Here is a 22492-nt window from a genome sequence, read left to right as displayed (position 1 = left end):
GAGGGGGAGGGGTAGAGGATGAGGATATAGTTATTGTGTTTGTTGTTCGGGGAGGAGGAACTAGATAATGATGAACAGATAGAGACCTGGAGGAGAAAATAGAATTGAGTCAAGAGTGAAGAGCGTGGATGGTGGGTGATGGAAGAAGATGATGGGGCAAACCGGCGGGATGAAGCGATAAGATCGAGTAATCGGCGGGGCGAGCCTTATCAGTCCAGCCCAGCTTGGGGTTGGGTTTGGCTTTCGCTTCCACTGCTCCCCAATTACTTAAATCGCGTCATTTCCTGGTTTCATTCAGCCACCTCTCTCTCTCTCTCTCACTTATCATATTACTCCTAGGAGAAGAAACCTACCATACTAAATTACCTATCCAATTGACACCACCACCACCACCACCACCATGTCCTCAGAATCCTACATCCCCGCCTCCGCCATCGACACCACCTTCGCGCACACCACCAACCTCACCTCCAGCGCCCTCAACAGCACCATCCTCTCCTGCAGCAACGAATACTTCGCCGCAGCATCGAACCTCCTCACCCCGACCCCACCCATCAACCGCCCCGGCGTCTTCATCCACACCGGCGCATGGTACGACGGGTGGGAAACCCGCCGCCACAACCCCGCCCCCTACGACTGGGTCGTGATCAAGCTCGGCGTGAGCAGCGCCTCCATCCAGGGCGTGGAAATCGACACGGGGTTCTTCACGGGCAACTACGGCGAGAAGGCCTCGTTGCAAGCGACGTATGTGGAACCGGGGACGGTCTCGGATGAGGTCGTTGCGGGGGAGGGGTATGATGGGTGGGTGACGGTGTTGTCGCCGGTGGAGTGTGGGCCGGCGCAGCGACGGGCGTGGAAGGTCGAGGGGGAGGAGAAGGTGAAGGGTCCGTGGACGCATGTCCGGTTGTTGATGTTTCCCGATGGTGGGTTTGGGCGGTTGAGGGTGTATGGGAATGCCATTCCGCCGCCGAAGCCGGTGGTGGGGGTGGAAGGGGGTGTGGAGGGGGAGGAGGAGTTGAGTTCGGCGTTGGTGGGGGCGGTCGCGCTGGGGGCGTCGGATCAGCATTATACGCCGTGTTCGAATCTGTTGTTGCCCGGGAGGGGGAAGGATATGGGGGATGGGTGGGAGACGGCGCGGTCGAGGACGAAGGGACATGTGGATTGGGCGATTGTGAAGCTCGGGTTGGAGGGGGAGGTCAGTCGGGTGGTGGTGGATACGAAGGATTTTAGAGGGAACTTTCCCCGGGCGGTTCGGGTGCATGGGTTGGTGAAGGGCAGTGTGGGAGAGGGGGAAGTGCCTGGACATGATCATCCCGGGTGGGTGGAGGTGGTCAAGGGGGATCAGCCGTGTCAGGCGGATACCGAGCATGTGTTTGAGGGCGAAGAGGTGGTGGCGGGGGCCAGGACGTTCACGCATGTCAAGTTGACCCTGGTGCCGGATGGAGGGGTCAAGCGGTTCCGCATCTTTGGACGACGGAGCGTTGCGTAGGTGGGGGAGACTGACTGTGATGTTTGTACATGAATTACTCTATGGATCAATGACAGAACTCTTCATATGACGGAATTCTTTGCACAAGATACAAGCATCGAAGCATCCAAACGCCGGCCGGGTATTCATCTCCTTGGAGGCTACAGGAGATGGGAAACACGGTATCACACAGACAGCAAGTTCGCGGAAGCAGACACAGGAAAGCAACAACGCCGAGGAGATATCTCAGAAGGACGGCACGCAGGTCTTAAATACACACTGTACGGCGTTGGGTGGCAACGCAAGAGGTGAAGAAACAGGGCATCGGAGATGAAGGCACACCACGAAGTACACGGGGCGATGGGTACCAAAATGGAGATGGACAAATCTCGGGGCCGTCTCGCACCCGGCAACGGCAGCCTCCACTGCTGGTATCATCAATCATATGCTTCATCATCATCGCTGGAACAAAAACGGACGGGATCAATTCCCCCCCCGTCGGGTGCTTTTTCAGGGGTATACGCTCAGAACATGCAGGTTATCGCGGTCGGGCCAGGGCCAAGGGCCCGGGTGCCCCTCTATCAATGGCAAAGAAGTCTAGTTTTCCATGGGCTGCCGTTGCAGTTGCTTCTCTTCGTCGGGCGTCAGCGCCGTCCCCTGCCCGTCGATATTAGGCGACAGCGAGTGGCTTCGCGGGGTCCCCGCCTCTGTGCTCACACTGCCTCGGTCCCGGTTCACCAGCCGCGTTCGCGTATACGCCGGGACCGGCGCCAGGTATTGGTCGAGCATCTCGCTCAGGATCGTCGATCGAACCGGTTTGGGCAGGTAATTGTTCATGCCGGCATCCAGGCACTTCTCGCGATCCCCCTCGATGGCGCTCGCCGTCATGGCGATGACCAACACTTCGTTGACATTGGGATCGGGGTCTTTGCGGATCTCTCGCGTGGCGTTGTACCCGTCGAGGGTCGGCATTTGCACATCCATCAGCACCACGTGGAACGGGTTGCCTTCGTGGGAACGCGCTCGGAGGGCTTCAACGGCCTGTTGCCCATCACTGTACGCTTCACAGTGAAGATTGAGACCCTTGACAAACTTGACCGCGATCTTCTGGTTGATCGGATTGTCTTCCGCAATACAGATGCGAATCTGATCCCGAGGAATCATGGTCAAGTCGCGCGGGATAGGGGCGGGCGCCTTGTTTTCCGCCCGACTGGCAAGTTTGGCCGCCTTGGCCGCTTTGGCGGCTGCGTCCTTGACCTTATTGAACGCCAGGTGGAATGTCACGGTGGTGCCAACGCCTGAGGTCGAGTCGAGCCAGATAGCCCCGCCGAGGACATCTTCGATGATGGCTTTGCAAATGCTCAGCCCAAGTCCACTGCCGCCATATGACCGCGCCGTCGAGTTGTCGGCCTGCGAGAATGGTCGGAAGAGCCGTGACTTTTGTTCCTCCGAGATTCCAATGCCCGTGTCAGATACGGAGCATTCCAGACGAACACGGCCCTTTCCTTCCCGGGAAACCTTGGCGGTCACCGTCACAGATCCCTTGGGGGTGAACTTATAACTGTTGCTGAGAAGGTTCATGAAGATCTGGTGCAGGCGAACCGGGTCTCCGAGGACCACCAGATCTGGCGGGACTTTATCCAGGTCCTCGATGGTCTCCAGTCCACGATCCCGATGGGTGTACCGCAGCGCCCGAACCACCTCCGAAATCGTTTCCCGAATGTTGAGCGGGACGGTCGAGATCTTCATCTTGCCTGCCTCCAGCTTGGAGAAGTCTAGGATATCGTTAATCAGAGTGAGCAACGTGTCGGCACAAACCCGGATCGATTCCACATATTCGTCCTGCTCCCGGTCCAACTTGGTGCCCTTGAGGAGTTCGGACAGGCCAATGACGCCGTTCATCGGTGTGCGGAGATCGTGGGATATATTGGCCAGGAAAATGGATTTGGCCTTGGCCGCATCTTCTTTCAGCTTCACATTGTGCTTCGCTTCCGCCTCGGCCACTTTAGCCTTCTGCTCTGCGTCGCGAGCCTGGGCGAGTGCGCGCTTCTGAGCCTCCACCATCGAAGCGTTGGTGGCGCTGACCTTGCGAACTTCCCGGAAGAGCAACGCATTGGAAAGTGAGATGCCAATCTGGTTGCAGAGCAGGTGAAGGACCACCACATTTCGTTGGGTGAACGAATTCGGCTTGCCTTCGATGTGAATGACTCCAAGGAGATGTTCTGCCTGCATAATGGGCAACGCGATCACTGACCGCCCAAGGGGATATCGGGCCTGGTAGCCTTCGTTGACGTTCGAAAAGCGCTCATCCTCGAGCACGTTGTGAACCAGGACTTCTTCTCTAGTACGCATGACGTAGTGCGAGATTTGGTGCGCCATTTTGTCCTCGATCTCGGAGAACGGAAGACCATCAACGAAAGACTTTTGTCCCTTCTCCAGATCCCCGGCCGCAGCAACCGTGAAGTGATTGTCGAAGTTGGTGGCAATCACTGCAGAATCCGATCCGTTACAAGACTCCAGAACAATTTCAATCATCTTGGTCAGGAGTTTGTCGATCTGAAGCTCAGACGACATCACTTGGCTGGATTCAAGTATGCTCGACAAGTCGATGATATCTGCTCGCATTAAAAAGTGATCAAGAGGAAGGGAGTAGGCCCTGCTTACCGAGGCCAACGCCAGAAATGTCCAACGACCGTTCGCCCGTGGTAACACCGTTCTGCTCGATCCAACGCTGCTTCCGATCGTCTTCGTCCATGTTTTGCGCCACACCCATGTCCATGTGCTCTTGCCCGGTATTGCGATTAATGCCGAGAAGCGAGTCCACGGTTTGACAGCCAGCGTCCACGTTTCTCGAGGATGTCGCGGTTTTCAATAGCCACTCGTGTTTCTCGGTGAGCTGCGCGGCCTTGCCCACGGCGCTTATCGCGGCCCATGCAGCAATTGCGTCTTGCATGACAGAACGCGCCGCTCTTTTCGCACCACGTCGGATCAAGAATTCTCCTGCTCGAAAGTTAAAACCAGCCAATGTGGGGGCATCCGGGAAAACAGGGCGGGATAAGAAAAACAAATAGGAGTGGGGTGCATACCATGCAGTTCAAGAGCAAGCGCTTCCTCCAAGGGCCACCCATGGATTTGGCAGTGATCGATTGCAGCCTGGCCAGTTAGCTTCGCTCTCAGTACTCAGGGCCGCCACAACTTACTTCAAAAGCTTGAATCGCTGAAGTATGGTCATTCCGGACCTCGCAGATTAACGCCTCCAAGATCAATGACCACATGCCGTAATTGGCATCGCAAGCACTTCGCGCGAAATCCACTTCAGCTTTATACTTCAGGACCGTCTGCAAGCTTCCATCGAGATACCCGCGAGCAGGGTATTCATTGTGGAGAGTGAGAAGTGAAAGGGCAAGATAGAAGTAGACTATGTATGAAACGCGAGCAGACCACAGTCTGGGCATAGTCTCCATCATCTGCATTCCCAACTCTATGGCTCTGGAATGGTGTCCATAAGCGAACAACGGGATCATGGCAAGGCCCCAGTAGATGTCACGCGGACGGTCGGCGTTGCTCGCATTGTTGTCAAGGAAGGCAATATACTCATTCGTATGATGGTGCTCGTCAGACATGATGGTGTCAGCAGAGCGACAGGCAGTTTTCCCTTGCAGAGCACGCGCAACTTGTCTGTAATGCTCGTTAGCAACCACTACTTGTTTCCCCCGTTGTCTCTTTCGCCTGTCGCCTCCATAGGTTCCAAATGTGAGTCTTACCTGACTGCAAGCAGACTGGCACCTCCACGAGTATCATTGACCCAGTCGGGGATATCTTCAGGGCTTTCGTTGCAAAACGCTTCCACCTGAGCCATATCATGGCCCAGATAAAGTCTTGTCATCGCCATCGAGGAAAGACTGATTAGGGTGATGTATGGATCGCCCATCGAAAACGATGTTTCCACGGAAGCCTCAAGCGCAGGAAGCGTCGATGACAGCGGAACCCGCAGATGGCCCACATAAAGATTATGGACAATCGAGCCCCGACTTTGAGTCCACTGCTCAGGACAACGCTCGAGGAGAGTAAGCGCATAATCACTGAGTTTCACGGCGAGCTCCAGATCCCGGAAGCGGCTAAAGGAGATCATCGCCAGATGCGAACAGCCTATGGAAATCTGCACAAAGCCGCCGCGGAAGAGATGAAGATTCATCATCTCAATAGCCATCCGATAGAATGTTAGTGCATCATCCCAATACGTGACCGCCATTGCCTCGGCCATGACTTCTCCGATGGTTATCATGTCGACATCCTTGCTAACTGGCTTGCGGACAATTGCTTCCAAGTCCGCTTGCTCAAGGTACGCGCGAAGATTCCGGTACGCAGCATCACAATCATCGTAAGTAGTGGGCTCTCGAAGATGCACACCAAGCTCTTCAAGGCACGTCAGAAGTGAGTCCATAGAACGGAGATGGTTACCCATCTGGGCATATATCTTGGCCTTCACGATCCAAGCCCTTGATTTGCACACAGCGCTCTTCCCTTGTTCGAAGACCTTGTCGAGGAGATCCAAGGCTTCAGTATTATGGCCTTGAGACCATGACATTTCAGCAGTCGCAATGTGCAAACGTAAAGTCTCACGGTAATAAACATCCGTGTTGTTGTCGTCCCAGGGATCATCTTGGAGGAACGTGATGCAATGGCGGAAGTACCAGAGCGCCGTAGGTCGCGCCCCCGATTGCGCAGCAGTTTGGGCAGCATCCCATAAAATCTTCCTATATTCAAGTCGTTCCACAACACGAGACTTGATGATTCGGGATGCCAAAGCCACATGTCGTGCCATCGCGTAGCGACTACGCCCATCGTGGTAATACTTCATCATCGCTTGAGAGATGATGAAATGCATCTTCTCCACATTCCGTCCCTCGGTCAACGATAGGGCAGCCTGCGAAAACCGATCATTGGCGAACCTACAAGCACTTGAGTTAGTTGCATGTCGAGTTGAGCTACAACAAAGAACACTTACCTGAACTCATCATCAGTCTTTCCGGGAATGATCAAATTGGCTTGCACGAGATACTGAAGGCCAACAACAATATCGGCTTCAGACTGCCTGATTAGATTGGCATTTTGTGGGCAGGTGAGGTCTACAGCCTCGTCATCTTCGCTGGAATATAAGAACTCGCTAGTAAGGAGCTTTTGTACCAGAGAGAACGCAAAAGGACTTCCCAGCAGGGCGCCCCAGACCATGATGGACCTGGCTGCTGGTGGAATCTCTTGAAGACGCCTGGCAATAAATCCTAGTCCAAGCCCCTCACCGTACCTAGGAGCCACGAACTCGGTGAAAATCCGATCGAGGTCAAACTCCCACACAGAATTCTTCCATGAGTACCAAATGCAATTCTTGCTGTAGCAAGTCTCCAGCATCATCCGCACGAAAAACGGGTTACCCATGCTCTTCTCCTGTATGACGGCGGCAAGCGGCGTCAACATCGGGTTAGGTTCCTGATGCATCGTAGCTGCCACGACTTGCATAATTTCCTCCTCGCCAAGAGGCTTGAGTACGACCCGGGTCACACTGGGATTCTCGGATTCGAAAAGCGATTTGATGGTGTTTGATTCCAGCTCAGATTTCCGGCTTGTCAATATCAGCACGCATGGTAGTTTGGCTTTCACAATGTTCATGATCAATTCAAGGGTCTCATCATCGGCATATTGCAAGTCGTCCACACAAGCACAGATCAATCTGTACTGGGAAAGGGTCCGCAGGATCTCCAAGAACGTCTCCATCAACCGCATGTTCTTCAAAGCTGCATTGGACAGAAAGAAGTCCACTGAACTTTGGCCTTGATCGAGCCGTGGGAGCGCAACACGCTTGGACGGTTCCCCTTTCGTAGAGACTTCCTTGAAGATATGTTGAGCGGCCGAGAGTCTGGGCGAAATTTGTCTATCATTTCCTCCAGAGGACATGAGCTGCTCAGGAAGTTCCAAAACACGATGTAATGTCGGCCACATTGGTCTCAACGCAATGCGAATGTTATTGTGATATTCAGTTGTGACATCACGTTCGGAAAAGATCTGGCGGAGAAGGCTGGCCAGGATCTTTGCAAAGGGTTCAAAGGGAATCCGCCTGGCACGGTCCAGACGTGCTATGCCAATATAGCCAAGTTTACGGATCGCAGGCTGGACACGGTTCAGGAGGTCAGTCTTTCCGATGCCAGCTGAACCGCTTATGGTAATTACTTCGCATTTTCCGATACGACGAAGCTTGTGTGCAGCCTTAGGTCTGTTTACTGATGCAATAGACTCCCCATGGCTTTGTGTGCTTGTGCCCCCTGAAGGATGCCCATCTCGGTCTGCATTCTCCCAGGATGCGCGAGACTCCACGGGACTTTTGGGCTTACCCGATGAGTCTCCCGGTTTGGGGGTGGAAGGAGAGGAGTCCGTGCTGTGGAGAGATTCGTGCGTAGAGACACGTCCCAGGTTATAGGGGCCGCCGTTGGAAGCTGCCCTAGAGGCAAGATTGAAAGAGCCCGACTCGCTCGAGCCGGATGCAATCTCGAAACTATCAACACGGCCGTCCGACACAGACGAGTTGGATCCAAGCCCGCTGGAAGTCTGCGTAGCGGCCCTTGCATACGCAGCTTGCTGGCGCCTATGGACTTTCTCAACCACACTGGTAATCTTGTCGTATTCCTCTCGCCGCCCAAACATACGAGACGGAAGCGTGAAGAAGGACGATACGTCACGCTGGGCAATCTGGAAGTCCTTCAATGCCTCGCTCTCGCCATCTCCAAGCAACTGGGAGATTTGTGCCAGATCGCGCTTGACAGAAGAGATAGTATGGTAGCGTTCATTCACCGCCTTCTGTGTCATCTTTTGGATTACAGCCGACACTGCGTCGGGGACGTCCATCCTCTTCGCTGAAATCGGTGGCAGCTTCTTTCCCAGAACATTTTGGACGACCTCAACCGGGTCACTGCCGGTGAACGCTGGTTTTCCCACCAACATCGTCCAGAAAAGCACGCCCAGTGCATAGATATCAGTTCGGCTATCCGGTTCCGTAGGCATTCTGCCCGTCTGTTCCGGAGCGATGAACTGCAACTTGTTTTTAACACCAAGCTCTCTTGAGAGGGATGACCAGCCCTCACTCAGTATGTTGTCAAAGGACCGGGCACCGTTTCCCGTGTTGGTGAGTTTCACGGCCCCCGTTTCTCGATTGAAATGAAAGGCATCGCCGCGAATTTCGCCATGGACTGTCTTGAGGCCGTAGTGTAGGAGTTCCAGGCAGTCACATGCGCCGATGGCGAAATCTAGAAACACCGACAGAGAAACTTGTTCGCCAGGAGTCGGTTCGTTACTGTCATTCCTGCCACCCACTGCAAACCAGGCAGGGCCAAAGGCGACCATTTCTCGCAGCATATTCGGGCCTGGTGATTCAAAGATGGCCACAAGAAGGGGACCGGCATCTCCAGGGTCCGACGACAGACGGATGAGATCTATGGGACGTATTGTATGGTTGCAATCTGGATCCGAGGTCTGCACAATCGACCTTAGCATATGAAACTCGCGCTCAAGTCTCACAACGTGAGACGAGACTCGGGCCACCACTGGAATCCATATTGACTCGTGATCGATGCGGGAAAGAGACAGCTCACTACTGGATTCGCTCAAGCTGCTCCTCCAGTGATGTCGAAACGGAGGGCGGGACTCGGTTCGCGGGGAATTGCGAGCCAAGCTAGACGGGCCCGACGAGGTCGCGGCCGGTGTGGAAACATCGGACTCGGCGGCATGGCGGAGACCAAAAACATGCCAGTGATTGTAGGTTGAATGAAACGGTTCGACGGACTGGTCCCATGTGTATCCGGGCAAATGTGCCAACCGCTCGAAAAGGCGTGCCGGCGGGAGTGGCAGGTCGTCCCCCAGGATATGGCTGTCCTCCATCTCCACCAACGATCGCGATATCCTGACTAGTCGGCCCCTCAGTTGACGGCCATAGATACCTCGTCCGGAGTGAGTAGTCGCAATCTAAGTCGGATAGGCTGTTTGGACAGGGGAACGGAGGGTCATGAAGACGAAAACGGTTCAATCGCCAAGCAGGGTGGAGAGGGCGAGGCGCTGCCCCCTCTCGAAACTCGAAAGGTTCAGGGAGATTGTTGACGGTCGAGGATGCGACGGGTGGCACGGTCGGGGATGAGGGAAGAGGATCAGATGCTTTTCCGCGAGTTCAGCGTGTCAGGACACAGCTGCCAGCATCCCCACCAGTCAAGGTGAACGCGATCGCAAGCGAGCAACTGATCTGCTCGTTCCAGGCAAGAACTCTGGTTGGGTTGGGGTCTGGAGGCCTGAGGCTGTAGATTTCCTGAATAAGCCGAGTCTTAGTCAGCTGCCGTTGGGCATCACGAGGAAGGGAAGCGGGAGATCAGCCGTCGTGCTTTGGTGCAAACTGCATTGTGGGAGGGTGGCCTGCACGAGCGCGCCCGTGAGTTGAACCTGCCACCTGAACTTTAACCAGCAGCGCTCTCCTCCGCTCAGCAACCCCTTGGAATGCCTCAATCGCATCGCGGGATCGGGGAGGGAGACTCCCAGGTATCTACACGTGATAGGTTGCTCTCTACGGAGGGGAAGCAAGAACCGCACCCGGCTTCCCCGAAGCCCTTGGACAGAAGATCATACCGATAGGTCGGCGGATATGCGGTGCGGCAGTTGCACTACCTAGGAAGACAAGTCATATGGCGTCGATTTTCATAGAACATAGGCGAAATATCCGCTGTCAAATCCAAATGGCTCCGACATGGGCTGCATCGTGTTCCTGAACTAGTGGTCTCGAGGGGGCTTGCCAAGCACTGGCTGACCAACATCAACCGAGGAAACGCTTTACACCGAAACATTAAGGCAACCTCCCTCGTGTCACTTTCACTATCCAGAGGTGGGGGTGGGGTGTGACAATGCCATCATTACATGATTACCATGATAGCTCAGGGGAACTTGATTGCATCGCCACCTCCCCTTACTTGACAACCTAAATGCCGTATCCGACCAACTAGTCAAATTCTAGGGTCAGTATCTTAATAGTCTGAGAAATGGGTACCACTTTTCATCTGACCACCCGCAGCGAAAGACAGCTGAGCCGGGAAAGTTAGTCGGAGTACACTGCTGGCTCCAACGGGCCTATGCCGTGAAACTGGTTGCTTTGATGGGATATTTTATTTTAATGAAAGTCTTACATTGGTGGTAATGAAATTGGGGAAACTAAAGTCTTAGGTTTGCTTAGAAATCTTCTAGAAAAATCAGTGCGGGACAAGGATAACCTTGTTCGGTCTTTGACCCCCTACAAAAATATATATAGGCTATTTCATCCCTAATCACCATGGTCCCTCGACTTGTCTCATAAAACCAACATAACTCCTTCTTACTATCCACATAAAAATTGATTCATCTCAATCATCCCGGACTGCCCCCCCTGTTTACGATTCGAGCGAATAATTACGATGATGTTGAATGTGTCGGAGGGTGCATGGTATCCAACATGCGGTGTGCGCTATCCACCTAAGCCCTTTCTCTAGCTCAACTGCAAGGAAGTACGGCAGCTGATCACCTATCTGGGAGAATCACCTCAATCATACATTGACGCTTGTTCTCATGATGAACGTATAATTTGTGCGAATTAAGGATTCCATAGCTCTGGATGTACCCTCTGCAGCAGATTGGACCATACGTCGTAACAGTGATCTTAACTTTGTCCTTCTCTGGCTAATTACCTCTTCCAAGCTTCCATGTCGCATTTGCAGAACAAACACCGGCACCTTGCAAAACCAAGCAGGAAGTCCTCCCTATGAGCAAATAAAAGTTATGGATAGTTTAATAGCATGTCAGCTAGGAAACCCACTATAGAAAGTGCAGCCAATATCATATCTGCACCAAGATCAAATTAAACTTCTGAGTATAATCCTCGGCAGATTGGAAGCGGAGCATAGGATAGATGTACACAGTATCTACTAAAAGAGACTGCCTGAACACTTACCTCATAGGCTGTAAGATGCTCCCGGAGAACCTACAAGTCAAATAGAGATACGCGCTGGGCTGGTCATCGGATCGCTTAGGCCTTAACAGTTGATCTAACGAAAAGTACCCTCGAAGCGCTGGGTACATTGATGCCGTTATGGATGTAGTAGTACTCAGTAGGTGTATGCCTGTCTTTCCGGATTATTACATCAATCTACCTATATTACGCGTTTGGGCTAGTCCAACTATTGCGGGTCCTACTGGTGACACCATGACTGACTTTGACAGCAATTAATAATGAGACTGATAATAGTTATGCAGCAGTGCTGCAGAGGCCAAGACAACGGGTCAGAAGGTCCCTGGCCGTTAGAATCAACAACCTCCTCTTCCTTTATGATGACCTTTCAACTTCATAAACACTGATACTCTTTTATATGGCTCGACTGGTCCAGGATACGGTTAAGCGAGCTTATGGATATCTTTGTCGCTTTTCACTAGCGAACAGTAGTGGATGTGCTCTGACATTGATGATCTGAAACAGAATAGATAGGCCTCCGCAACATGTATAATTGACAGACTTCTCAGTATATTTTACGTACCGTAGATGCGCGATATCTCATCCCTTATGTCTGAGTACTTATGTCAGACAACGCAATGCAAGGAACGGCTCAAGGAAGCACTTCCAGTGAGAATCATACTACTAGCCTAAATGAGCACCTATGGTGCATTATAGGATGTCACGATCTAGCAGGATTCATTGAATAGGATTGTGATTTGGAAGGTGAGAGTTGCATAAAAGCTGTATATCTCAGTGGGGTGGACTTAATCCATTAAAAAGAAGAACAACAATATATTATTGCGCGAGGTGCGGCCGTAGCGGCTCCCGAATCTAAACCGGAAGGATAGCCTCGCAGAAAGATACATATGAGTAGCACCTCAAGCCTGCTAAAAATAACAATAATAGATATATTTATTATAAAGGGGCTTTCTGCCGATTTACACTTTTGACCTGAATCTACTCCGTAAAGGGAGTGCTCTCGTTGCGAGTGGGCTCTGCGGCGGCGTTGTCAGGAGACTGTCTTGCCAGTTGCCACGCTACAGAAACCAACTATTTTTATTAGTCGGGTATTAGTGGAGAGAAAGTGATATGGATGGCTGGGTTCTAAAGACCAACTTCTCCCGAAGCGAATCATATGGATAGACATGGATATTCTCGTTCCAATCACTGTCAATTACCCACCCGAAATATGTATGGGGTACAGGATTGCAGAGCTAATGTAAAATAGTACCTAGTCAGACTCCGTACCCATGGTCCCTACCCGTAGACAGAACGCCCGATGTCGTCATCTGCTGCGAGTAGGTCCGCCTATCATCACCCCGATCGTAAGGGGTGTCCATAAATAGGTCCCTAACGGCGGGCATTCCCATGTTCGACACAGTTCGTAAGTCTTTGATTCCAACCGAGCCGGCGAACACGACAGTCAGAGAGGTCGTTCTTCACACTGTCTTCTGCCAGAACTCTAATATGAAATGCTTTCTGTGTATTTATCATGTATGAAGGTAGGTTTATGGACGTACTTATCGCTTTTCTGCCCCTGGGACCCCAGTGACGGAGTAACTCGATGACGGAGAAAAGACATCTATCTGTGCGTGGTGTTTATTTGGAACCCGTGGCTTTTCCGCCCTGCGGTGCAGCCTTCCCCAGCTATACTCCTTTAGGACTAGTTTAGTAATAAGGCGATAAGTGCCCCGGCTACGGAGTATTCAACCTTGGGGAGTTGGCCTTTAATAGTACATTGATATCGTGGACATTGAACATTGCACAATGCGATATCACTACGGAGTAGTTTAGTGTATAGAAGGAATGATAGACAAACCTGTCCCTGCTCAGTCCTGCACATGGCAACATTGCCTGGGTAATGAGGTGCTGCCGGAATAGACCTGGGATGATGAATATCGAGGAAGTGCCTCTCCTGCTTTGCATCTCCGCGGTACAGATGGAAGTGAAATGAACCTCTTTGGTTTCCTCGATTCGAACTAATTCAAACAGGCTCAAAGCATTAACCTTTCGGGTAAATGTAGAACCATGTGCAACTGCCGATAAGTAGTGTAGCCTTGAAAAGGAAAATGGGGCCAAAAGCACCCGGAGTGTGAGTAGGGAACCTCACCAAATCATCTCCGTGGAAAGCATTTAGACACGAGGTGAAAGGGCATGTCGGTCTTAAACATAATCGACATTTAAACCGGGGAACTGGTCGAGATGGAAACTGCGCTACGTCATCCCGGAAGGCGGGAGTGCGTCCTTACATAGCTGGATGGGGCGTTGACTCCGAACCGGCGGGTGTGAGGCTGAGAGAGGTGTTGAGATGAAGCGATGCCAATGGCCCGCCAGATGTCGCTTCCGGTCACTGACAGCCCTGTGGGTAGGTCCATCTCGTCAAAGCGGTGGTGGTGGCGCGCGATGAGGTTGAGGATGCCCTGGCACTAGACCACATCCAGGGACATCAGGTGATATCGGGTCACCCTTTTGGGAGCCCCCAGAATTGTGCCGGCAATCCGCAGGGGTGTGGCGGTATCACAACCTCCCACCTCACCACTCAGGTTCCCAATGATCCTTTTCGTGCCTCCCAGATTCAGTAGTAACGGTTAGTGCCGGTAGGTCAGTCAGTCCTAGGTTTTTTGGTAAGTACTAAGGAGCAGCTTTGTTAGATTAGTTAGTTGGTAGGCTCTCTCCCCTCTCGAGGAATTCCCTCTTGATGGAATTCGGGTGACTGTGACTTGGAATCCGCCAGCCAGCCAGCCAGCCAGTAGTCCGTAGTCTGTTCTGTCGCTCCGTCTGTCGCTCACTCGCTCACTCCCCCATCCATCCATCCATCCATCCATCCCTCCGTCCCTCCATCCCTCCATCTCCCTCCTCGGACGGTGACCATATTATTGCGCGCCCTCATAGCGGACTATTCTACTTCCCTTCCGGCCTTTCCAATTTTGCTCATCCTTTCCCTCGCAACTCCCTCGCGCACACTCTCATTTATTGTCTGAAGATTTCTTTGCCCGCCAGACTAACCAGACCTTGTCCCTCTCTTTTTCGTCCATCCTCGTTCCCTCCGACACCCCTTGGTCCTCCCCTCTACCCCTCCTTTTCACACCTATCCCCAGGCCGGGCAACATCTTCGCTAAGTAGGTTACCGCGGGTTTGGCCAACACGATCCCCCCCCCCCCCCAGGGCTTGCCTACGTCATAGGCTGGACACCCCCAGAGACGGACCATTTCCACCCTTCAGCACAAATCGTCGATCTGCTGGGTCAGTAGCAGAACCTGCTCCAGTGCTTCCAGGAAAGGTCAGATCAGTCGAACCTTCCTCACAATCCCGTTCCTCACCACCACTGCTGCTTGCCCTGCCTTTCCCTCCTCCTCTCCTCTCCCAGCACTACCGCTATACACCGCTTTAGTCACCCTCCCCTCGAACAACCTTTTTCCCTACCTAAATCCTTTTTCGCTTTTACCCATTCTTTCCTCCCTCTCGTGCCTTTCCCTTTTGATATCCCCCTCCCCACAGAATAGTCTGTCTCTCAAGGCCCTTTAATATCACCTAGTTATTTTTTTCCCTCTGGCGGTTTTTTTTTACTTGGTGTTCACCACCGCCCCCTTTGGCCATTTTCTGGGGGTTTTTTTTTCTGCCCTGAGCCAAACCGCCCCTTTTTATTACGTTCTTGTCTTCTTGTATTTTTCCTTACCCTTTCTATTATACACACAACTATCACTCCAACCACCGTTTCCTCCCCTCACTCCCTCGCCATTCCCCTTTCTCTACGTGCTTCTTATCTGTACCCTTGCCTTGTCGATTACGATATTCATTTGATCACGGACCAGTCTGTCCGAGAGATGAGTGCCCCGGTTGGCTCCTGTGGAGTTGGATTCACCCAGGAGAATTGATTGTCTGACCGGCGGTGGAGGGAGTATAGGATGGGGGAAGTTCGCAGCATGAGGACACCTCCGCTTCCATCGCCGGCCGAGGCCCCTTCGCCTGTTGCCGCACCTCATTCCCACCGTCGAGACTCCTGTCAATCAACTGGCTTTCTCCCCGTTCATAATGCTGGATTTTCAATCGATGGAGACGCAATCACAGAGATTAACACGTGGAATGCTAACTCTCATTCTTCTCCTATGCCGCTTGAACAGACTTCGAACGCATGCCATATCACAACGCCTGCGAAGAAAGACAATCCCGAAGCGGGGAAGTACCCAGAGGACCAGGGTCGAAGTTTGCAAACCCTTAAAGAGCTCCGGAGGCAGATGGAAGAGTTGCTCGTCTATCAACAGATGCAACAATCACAGAACCAAAGCTCATCGGCTAGTCGCGAAGCCCCGTCGTCGCAAACGGATCCCGTCTCTTCAAACTCCCCTGGATCGACACGAAAAAGGCCCCTCAATGTATCGTTTCAGAAAGTCGCCTCATCCACAGGAGCGATGCCTTCAGCGTCGTTCTCCGATTCTACCGGATCTGGCGGTACCATTAGGGCCATGGATTCCACCCCCGAGAACCTCACCGGACAAACCCCGTCCTATCCGTTTCCAAGAATGCAAACGCAGCCTACGTCTAAGCCGTCGCAGAATTCCACGCTCAACCGCAGCGCTTTCAAGTTGACACTGCCGTCCGAGAAGCTAAAGATCCATATGGCGACATCGCAAACCGAGGAGGAACAACAGCTGACTGGGTTAGACACACCGCTCTTGCAGAGGTTTTTTCTACCACCGCAGGCCAAGAACGTGATCGAAGATCCGAACTATCCCAGTCCCAATCTGTATGATCTCACCCTACAATTGAACGCCGATCCGGGCCTGGATGCATGGTGGGGAAATGTTGTCCATATCTTGCAGGCGCATTACGGGGCCGAGAGAGTGTCCCTTGCTGTACCTGGCGATGCGACCGACCTTGAAAATGTTCCATGGGGCCAGAAAGCGGTTTTTGATCAGAACATCGAGCCGGAGTCGCAGGCACGGCATCTGCACGATGAAACGACTACCCCCCGCGATGATAATTCGAAGGAGACGGAGGATTTGGAGAAGAAGAAGAAGAACAAGGAATCATTTCTCACGGAAGCACTTGCCAATGGATCAAGCGCTTCGAAATCTCCAAAGCGACCGCCCCTTTTGTCACGGCACTCCTTCGCCGGGTTTGGCAAGGAGAGAAAGAACCCCAACATCCAGGATTCGGACGCCCAGCGCCTGCGGAGTCTTAAGACTCCGTCCAAACCGGAGGTTAAACGCACTTCTACACTTCCTGAGAAGTCCACCGCTGCGGAAACGGAGCCGTTACCTACGCAGGACACTCCTCGACAAGCCGTCTTTCCGATACCCAGGCCTTTAGAAGTCGAGGCAGATCCGCTGATCAAACGAGCTGGGGTGGTTAAGCTATTCGGACGCACTGAACCTGTTGTGTTGACCCGGGAATACTCTCAAGGGCTGGCAAGTGATCAGACTCCCTGTGAAACGCCAGAAGACAAGATCCAGGTTACGCCAACCGCCGAACCTTCGAATAATCAGGCGCCATACGCCGCTCGCTCGAGATCGACATCTAACCCCCCTCCGCTGGGCTTACAAGCACATCGTTCAATGGAGTTTTTCGACGAGTACGAGCAAATCCCTCCGTCGCCCTGGTCGCAATCTCCAGCTCCATCCCCGGCGCCTCGTGCTCATGCAGAGCAGAACCCTTTCTTCGTCAGCCATGCTGTCGACGAGGAGGCATTTGCGAAGCATCCTCCGCCTCATGACTACTCCAACCTAAAGCCGTTAGAAGCCATCGGTGTCGACTTGGCGAAGTCGGTGGTCCATATTCCGCTCCTGCATGCGGGCCGCTCCAAACAAACCTCGCCATCTACCTTACGGTTTCCCGTTGCCGTGATTTCGATTTTGTCTTCAATTATGCCCTATCCCTCAAATTTGAGGAAGTCCTTGGCCTATCTCATGCCCCACTTGACGACCTCGTTCTGTTTGGCTCAACAATACAGTCAGCTGGAGCGTCAAGTCACCTCCCGACTAGAGATTCCCCGCTATGGACATCTTCTTGGTCTCGGCGGAACATTCTCGGATGAGAGTAGTGAGTTGGAGCTCGTCGCTGGTCTCAGCGGCCACGTCAACTACACAATAGCGGATGACGGGTCTCTCTCGGCCCGCGCCAGTCTTTCGAGTCCCGAAGAAAGAGCCAATTCAGCTAAGCTGAGCCCTTCAATGTCTGGGCTTGGCACGCCGGGATTTGACTTGAGCAACATCGGAGCGGGAACAAATATCAATCTTAACGAATCACCAGGGCTGGCTGCAAGAATCAACAACGATGGTGTTGACAGCTACTTCCATGTTCAGCAGTCGAAGCAGTTCCGAGAGGCGATTCAGCAACGAATGAGGCTGTCGAAGGTGAAGCCGAACGCTGCAACCTCAACTCCTACGTCCCCTGGAAAGATTCTTGGGAAAGCTCCGACAGAGGAGGAGGAGCTTACCCCGCAAGACCAAAGCCCAACAATAATATCACCGTCACAAGAAGTCAAGGCGCCACCTGTCATATCACCGACGCAAACCTCTTCCCGTCACCCGTCAACAAACTCCTTTTACGCCCAATTGCAACGCGAGCTCCCGCGTCCGTTCACCGATACTGTGGCACAGCTTATGTTGAACTCAGTCCCCCTGCACCTGTTCCTCGCGAAGCCCCAGAGTGGCGAGGTGATCTGGACAAACTCGAAATTCGATGCTTTCAGGAGGAGTCAACCCCAAGAGCAGAAACTGCGGGATCCTTGGCAAAATATCCATAGTAGCGAGCGGGAACATGTCTCTCAGGAGTGGGCGAATGCTTTGCGCACAGGGTCTCAATTTACTGAACGAGTGCGCGTCAAGCGTTTCAATGATGAGTCGGCATATCGCTGGTTCATCTTCCGGGCGAACCCGCTACTGTCCGCCACGGGGGAGGTGCTGTACTGGATTGGTTCTTTTCTTGACATCCATGAGCAGCATATTGCTGAGCTGAAAGCAGCGCAGGAGAGAGAGAAGTTCGCCACCGATGCTAAGTACAGAGCATTTTCCAATTCTATCCCGCAAATAGTTTTTGAAGCCACCGAATACAGGGGTCTCATCTTCGTGAACGAGCAATGGCATCTGTACACTGGTCAGAAGCTTGAGGACGCGCTGAACTTCGGCTTTGCAAAGCATGTTCATCACGATGATCTAGAGAAGTGTGGTCTCCTGTCTGTTTACCTCCATGAAGCCCAGAAGAATGGAGCCGGTCTTGACTCGGGTGAGGTAGCTACGGAAGTGGCAACAGCTAAGCCCTCTCAAGAGAAACAACTGGGCCAGGGCGTCACGCCCGCCTTGGAGGAGCTTGTCAAACGCGGTGTTGCTTCCGTCCAGAGAGACGAGAATGGACGTGTCTTTTACTCGACAGAGCTCAGACTGCGCTCGAGAGGTGGAGACTTCCGTTGGCACCTCGTTAGGTTGGTCTGTGTCGAGACCAGTAGTTTTGGCAATGGCGAAGCGTCGTGGTACGGCACTTGTACCGATATCAACGACCGCAAGAATCTTGAGCGGGAACTCAACAAGGCCATGCAACAATTGAACAATCAGATGGAATCAAAGACTAAATTCTTCAGCAATATGTCGCATGAGATCCGGACCCCCCTTAACGGCATCCTCGGAACCATCCCATTCATTCTCGATACCCAGTTGGATACCGACCAAAGGAGGATGCTCGATACGATTCAGAACAGTTCGACGAATCTTCGCGAACTGGTTGACAACATTCTCGATGTCTCTAGGGTGGAAGCTGGCAAAATGTCGCTCGTTAACTCGTGGTTCCATGTACGCTCTGTGATCGAAGATGTTATCGACACCGTTTCATCCAGAGCTATTGATAAGGGCCTCGAAATCAACTATTTGATGGATGTGGATGTTCCGCCAATGGTGATAGGAGACAGGTTCCGAATCCGACAGGTCCTCATTAACCTCGTCGGAAACGCAGTCAAGTTCACTGCGCAAGGGGAGATCCACATATGCTGCTCCATTTACCACGATTCTTCGGCAATCATGAAGAAATCAGAGCTCCTGCTGAACTTCGATGTCGTGGATACCGGTAAAGGCTTCAGCGCAAGGGATGCTGAACGCTTGATGCAACGATTCAGTCAACTTGGACAGAATGGATCACAGCAGCATGCAGGTAGTGGTCTCGGGCTTTTCTTGTCTAAGCAACTGGTTGAAATGCATGGCGGCAAATTAACTCCGAGCAGCAAGGAAGGCCAAGGTGCAAAGTTCTCGTTCCATGTTAAAGTCGACGCCCCTCCGCCACCAACTCCTGACGAGTCCCGGGCCATTCGGCAGTCACAGGGTGCCTCTGAGGCGCTTGGAGCGCAACCGAAAATTGCATCATTACACAAGTACCTTTTCTCGAAAGATCCGCTTAGCAATAAGGGCCTGGATCAATCTGAACTATCGTCGGCCCTTGAATCGTCTCTCGCGAAAGCCCATACCAACGCTGATTCCTCCTTGCGTTTCCCGACGAACAACCTCTCTGAGCGATCCCCACTTTCCTCTGCCCTTCCAACTCCCGATCTCAGTACGGTGGACCCTCTCGCCAGAATCGACAGCTCTGCTCCGGGCGAAGGAGACACCGTGACCCCCGTAGGCGGGGATAGTCCGCCTCCAGTAACTGAGTCGTCTTCGCAGCCGCCAGTAACCCCTGCTCCAAGCAAGCCAGCAGCGTTGGATGGTGCAACCGATGCGAAGCAATTACCAAGCTCGTTCTCTATCCTGATTCTGTGCCCCATGGATAACACCCGCAAAGCCATCAAGCAACACATTGAGCAGGTGGTGCCCCTCGAGGTTCCGTTCTCTATTACCTCTACTCCCGATGTTGAAGACTGGAGAGACCACGTGAGTGATGATTCTGTTTCGAAGCTCACTCATTTGGTACTCAATCTGCCGAGTGTGGACGATGTTTCAGATGTGATTCAATATGTCTCAGAGTGTGATCCAGCCACTGCCCCGACTCTCGTCATCATATCCGATCTCTATCAGAAGCGACATGTCAATTCAAAGATCAAGGATTTGGCCGCCACCGGAAGGCGTGTATATACGGTGCCAAAGCCGGTCAAGCCCTCTGCCTTTTCTGCCATCTTCGACCCTGACAACCGACGTGACCTGAGCAAGGATAGAAACCAAGACATGGCGAGGGAGATCAACAATAACTTCAAGACCATGTCCAAGATGGTCAAGGAGGTGATTGGGAACAAAGGTTATCGGATATTACTCGTCGAAGATGACGAGACGAATCGCATGGTGCGTCCCTATTCATTCTACTTTCTGTTATCTCTATTCGAACGTTGTGCTGACAGCTCCTAGGTGATGTTGAAGTACCTTGATAAGATAAAAGTCATGGCGGAAACGGCCACGAATGGCCAAGAGTGCACAGAGATGGTCTTCTCAAAGGAGCCGGGATACTACTCCCTCATCATAGTAAGTGCAGAATTTCCTTGCTACCCCCAGTAGATCTTGTCACTCACGCCCTCCTCAGTGTGATATCCAAATGCCCGTTAAGAATGGCTATGATACGTGCCGCGAGATTCGTGGTTGGGAGTTGAAGAATCACTATCCTCAAATCCCGATCATGGCGCTCTCAGCCAACGCAATGACGGATCAAATCGAGGACGCCGCGCGCGCCGGTTTCAACGATTATGTCACCAAACCCATCAAGCACAACGAATTGGGCAAAATGATGATGGGACTCCTGGATCCCAATCGACCTTTGCTTCTCCTTCGCGACCGCCTCCGGGCCGACAGTGAGGATCACCACCGCGAATAATCAGGCAATGCATCTGCTTCTTTTTTTTCCGTGGATACTCATTAAACGGCCAACGGGCGTTCTTCGGGTTCTTCCTACTATAACCTCCGGAATCATTGCAGGGGTAACACGTCGTTGCGACCCTTCCGTGTCATGATATACCTGTTACACATTCAGTATTGTTTTTCTCGATCTTGGGATGGGGTCTTTTTGGATTGGCACGAGCCACCGGATGGAAAGGCGCCTCTGGATGATTTCAAGTTTTCACTTTTGCTTTCTGAGTCTCCCTATGTCTTCGCCCGCATCCCTTTTCCCGGTTGTGGAACCCTTACTATGCATCTGCATTCGGCATTCAAAGTTTGATTGATACCTCTCAGCATTACGGGGCCGGAATCTCAGGCTTGTTGTTCTTTGGACCTTCGACCTCGTTTATGGCGTCAGTTCTCGGATTTGTTGAGCAGTTCTCAATCGTCTTCTTCCTGTGAAGCCTTGCACTCTCAGGCCGCTTTCCCCGATACCAGCTTATGAGCACGACATTTAACTTCTGGAATTGTATTTGCAGATAACAGAGCGTTCTTATTCCCTCGCTGCCCGCTTTGGTTTTTGTCTTGTTCCCCCCTTCTCCTCCACCCTCTCCCCATCCATTTTTCTCCTCAGTAGATTATCGATTCTTTATACCTTAGTGAGTGATATACCCTAGCCGGGCTAGTTTATAATACCTGTTTGCATTTCGGGGAAATCGTGATTCGGCTTGGTGGATTGATTGATTGATTGATATCAGGGTTTTGCATTTCTTCCTAAATTCTGTGGGGGACGGAGTTTTTTTTTTCTTTTTCCTTTCCTTGTTTGGTTTGTGTGCAGAGGGACATGTTATGTCATCATCGAAAGATATCCACTGAATCACATGATTGTTTTTCTTCTGGGGTTGTTAGTTGTGAGTGTAGGAATTCAGTTGAACTGAATAGTAGACAGTTGGAGTGGTGAGTGACGCATGCCCTTCTCAGTGCCGACCGGAGATTACTCCCACGCATATCATCGAGGTATCTCCATTGGATCAACTGCAAAAGGGAAAGACGACTCCAAGCGTTCGTAACGTACCGGGACCTGGCTAGTTTGTTCCCTGCTGTATTAGGTTCCTGGTTAGGTCAAGCTCTGCTGTTGCATACGGTTCGACTGGTCAGGTGAACAAGAGATATCAGGACACCAAATACCCCCTTCCT

At 52.3% G+C, this 22492-nt stretch overlaps 3 protein-coding genes across 3 annotated transcripts; 2 read left to right on the top strand and 1 right to left on the bottom strand.

The window, feature by feature from the left end:
- Positions 1–243: 243 nt before the first annotated feature.
- BO80DRAFT_424631 (allantoicase) lies at positions 244–1564 on the top strand. Its single transcript, XM_025719327.1, has one exon. The coding sequence runs from the start codon at positions 401–403 to the stop codon at positions 1487–1489; it is 1089 nt and encodes a 362-aa protein (XP_025576132.1). The 5' UTR covers positions 244–400; the 3' UTR covers positions 1490–1564.
- A 501-nt stretch (positions 1565–2065) lies between these two features.
- On the bottom strand, positions 2066–9613 carry BO80DRAFT_473628 (putative sensor histidine kinase/response regulator; the record flags this gene model as incomplete). The annotated part of the gene is made up of 6 exons (XM_025723170.1): positions 6477–9613; positions 5233–6420; positions 4669–5146; positions 4555–4621; positions 4133–4468; positions 2066–4083 (listed from the first exon to the last, which is right to left on the bottom strand). The coding sequence occupies exons 1-6, from the start codon at positions 9392–9394 to the stop codon at positions 2066–2068; spliced, it is 7005 nt and encodes a 2334-aa protein (XP_025576131.1). The 5' UTR covers positions 9395–9613.
- A 5457-nt stretch (positions 9614–15070) lies between these two features.
- On the top strand, positions 15071–21382 carry pkhB (putative sensor histidine kinase/response regulator). The gene is made up of 3 exons (XM_025724621.1): positions 15071–20770; positions 20834–20947; positions 21006–21382. The coding sequence occupies exons 1-3, from the start codon at positions 15419–15421 to the stop codon at positions 21291–21293; spliced, it is 5754 nt and encodes a 1917-aa protein (XP_025576130.1). The 5' UTR covers positions 15071–15418; the 3' UTR covers positions 21294–21382.
- The last annotated feature ends 1110 nt before the right edge of the window (positions 21383–22492 follow it).

This window comes from Aspergillus ibericus (assembly GCF_003184845.1).
Source record: "Aspergillus ibericus CBS 121593 unplaced genomic scaffold BO80scaffold_16, whole genome shotgun sequence".
NCBI lineage: Eukaryota > Fungi > Ascomycota > Eurotiomycetes > Eurotiales > Aspergillaceae > Aspergillus > Aspergillus ibericus.
This window is presented reverse-complemented; position numbering and strand designations above follow the sequence as displayed.

What these genes read in the sequence shown, in the direction of transcription:
- pkhB (XM_025724621.1), top strand. Translation starts at nt 15,419, where the DNA reads ATGGGGGAAGTTCGCAGCATGAGGACACCTCCGCTTCCATCGCCGGCC. An exon ending in ATGACGAGACGAATCGCATG is followed by an intron (nt 20,771 to 20,833) that starts GTGCGTCCCTAT and finishes GACAGCTCCTAG; the next exon opens with GTGATGTTGAAGTACCTTGA. An exon ending in GATACTACTCCCTCATCATA is followed by an intron (nt 20,948 to 21,005) that starts GTAAGTGCAGAA and finishes CGCCCTCCTCAG; the next exon opens with TGTGATATCCAAATGCCCGT.
- BO80DRAFT_424631 (XM_025719327.1), top strand. Translation starts at nt 401, where the DNA reads ATGTCCTCAGAATCCTACATCCCCGCCTCCGCCATCGACACCACCTTC.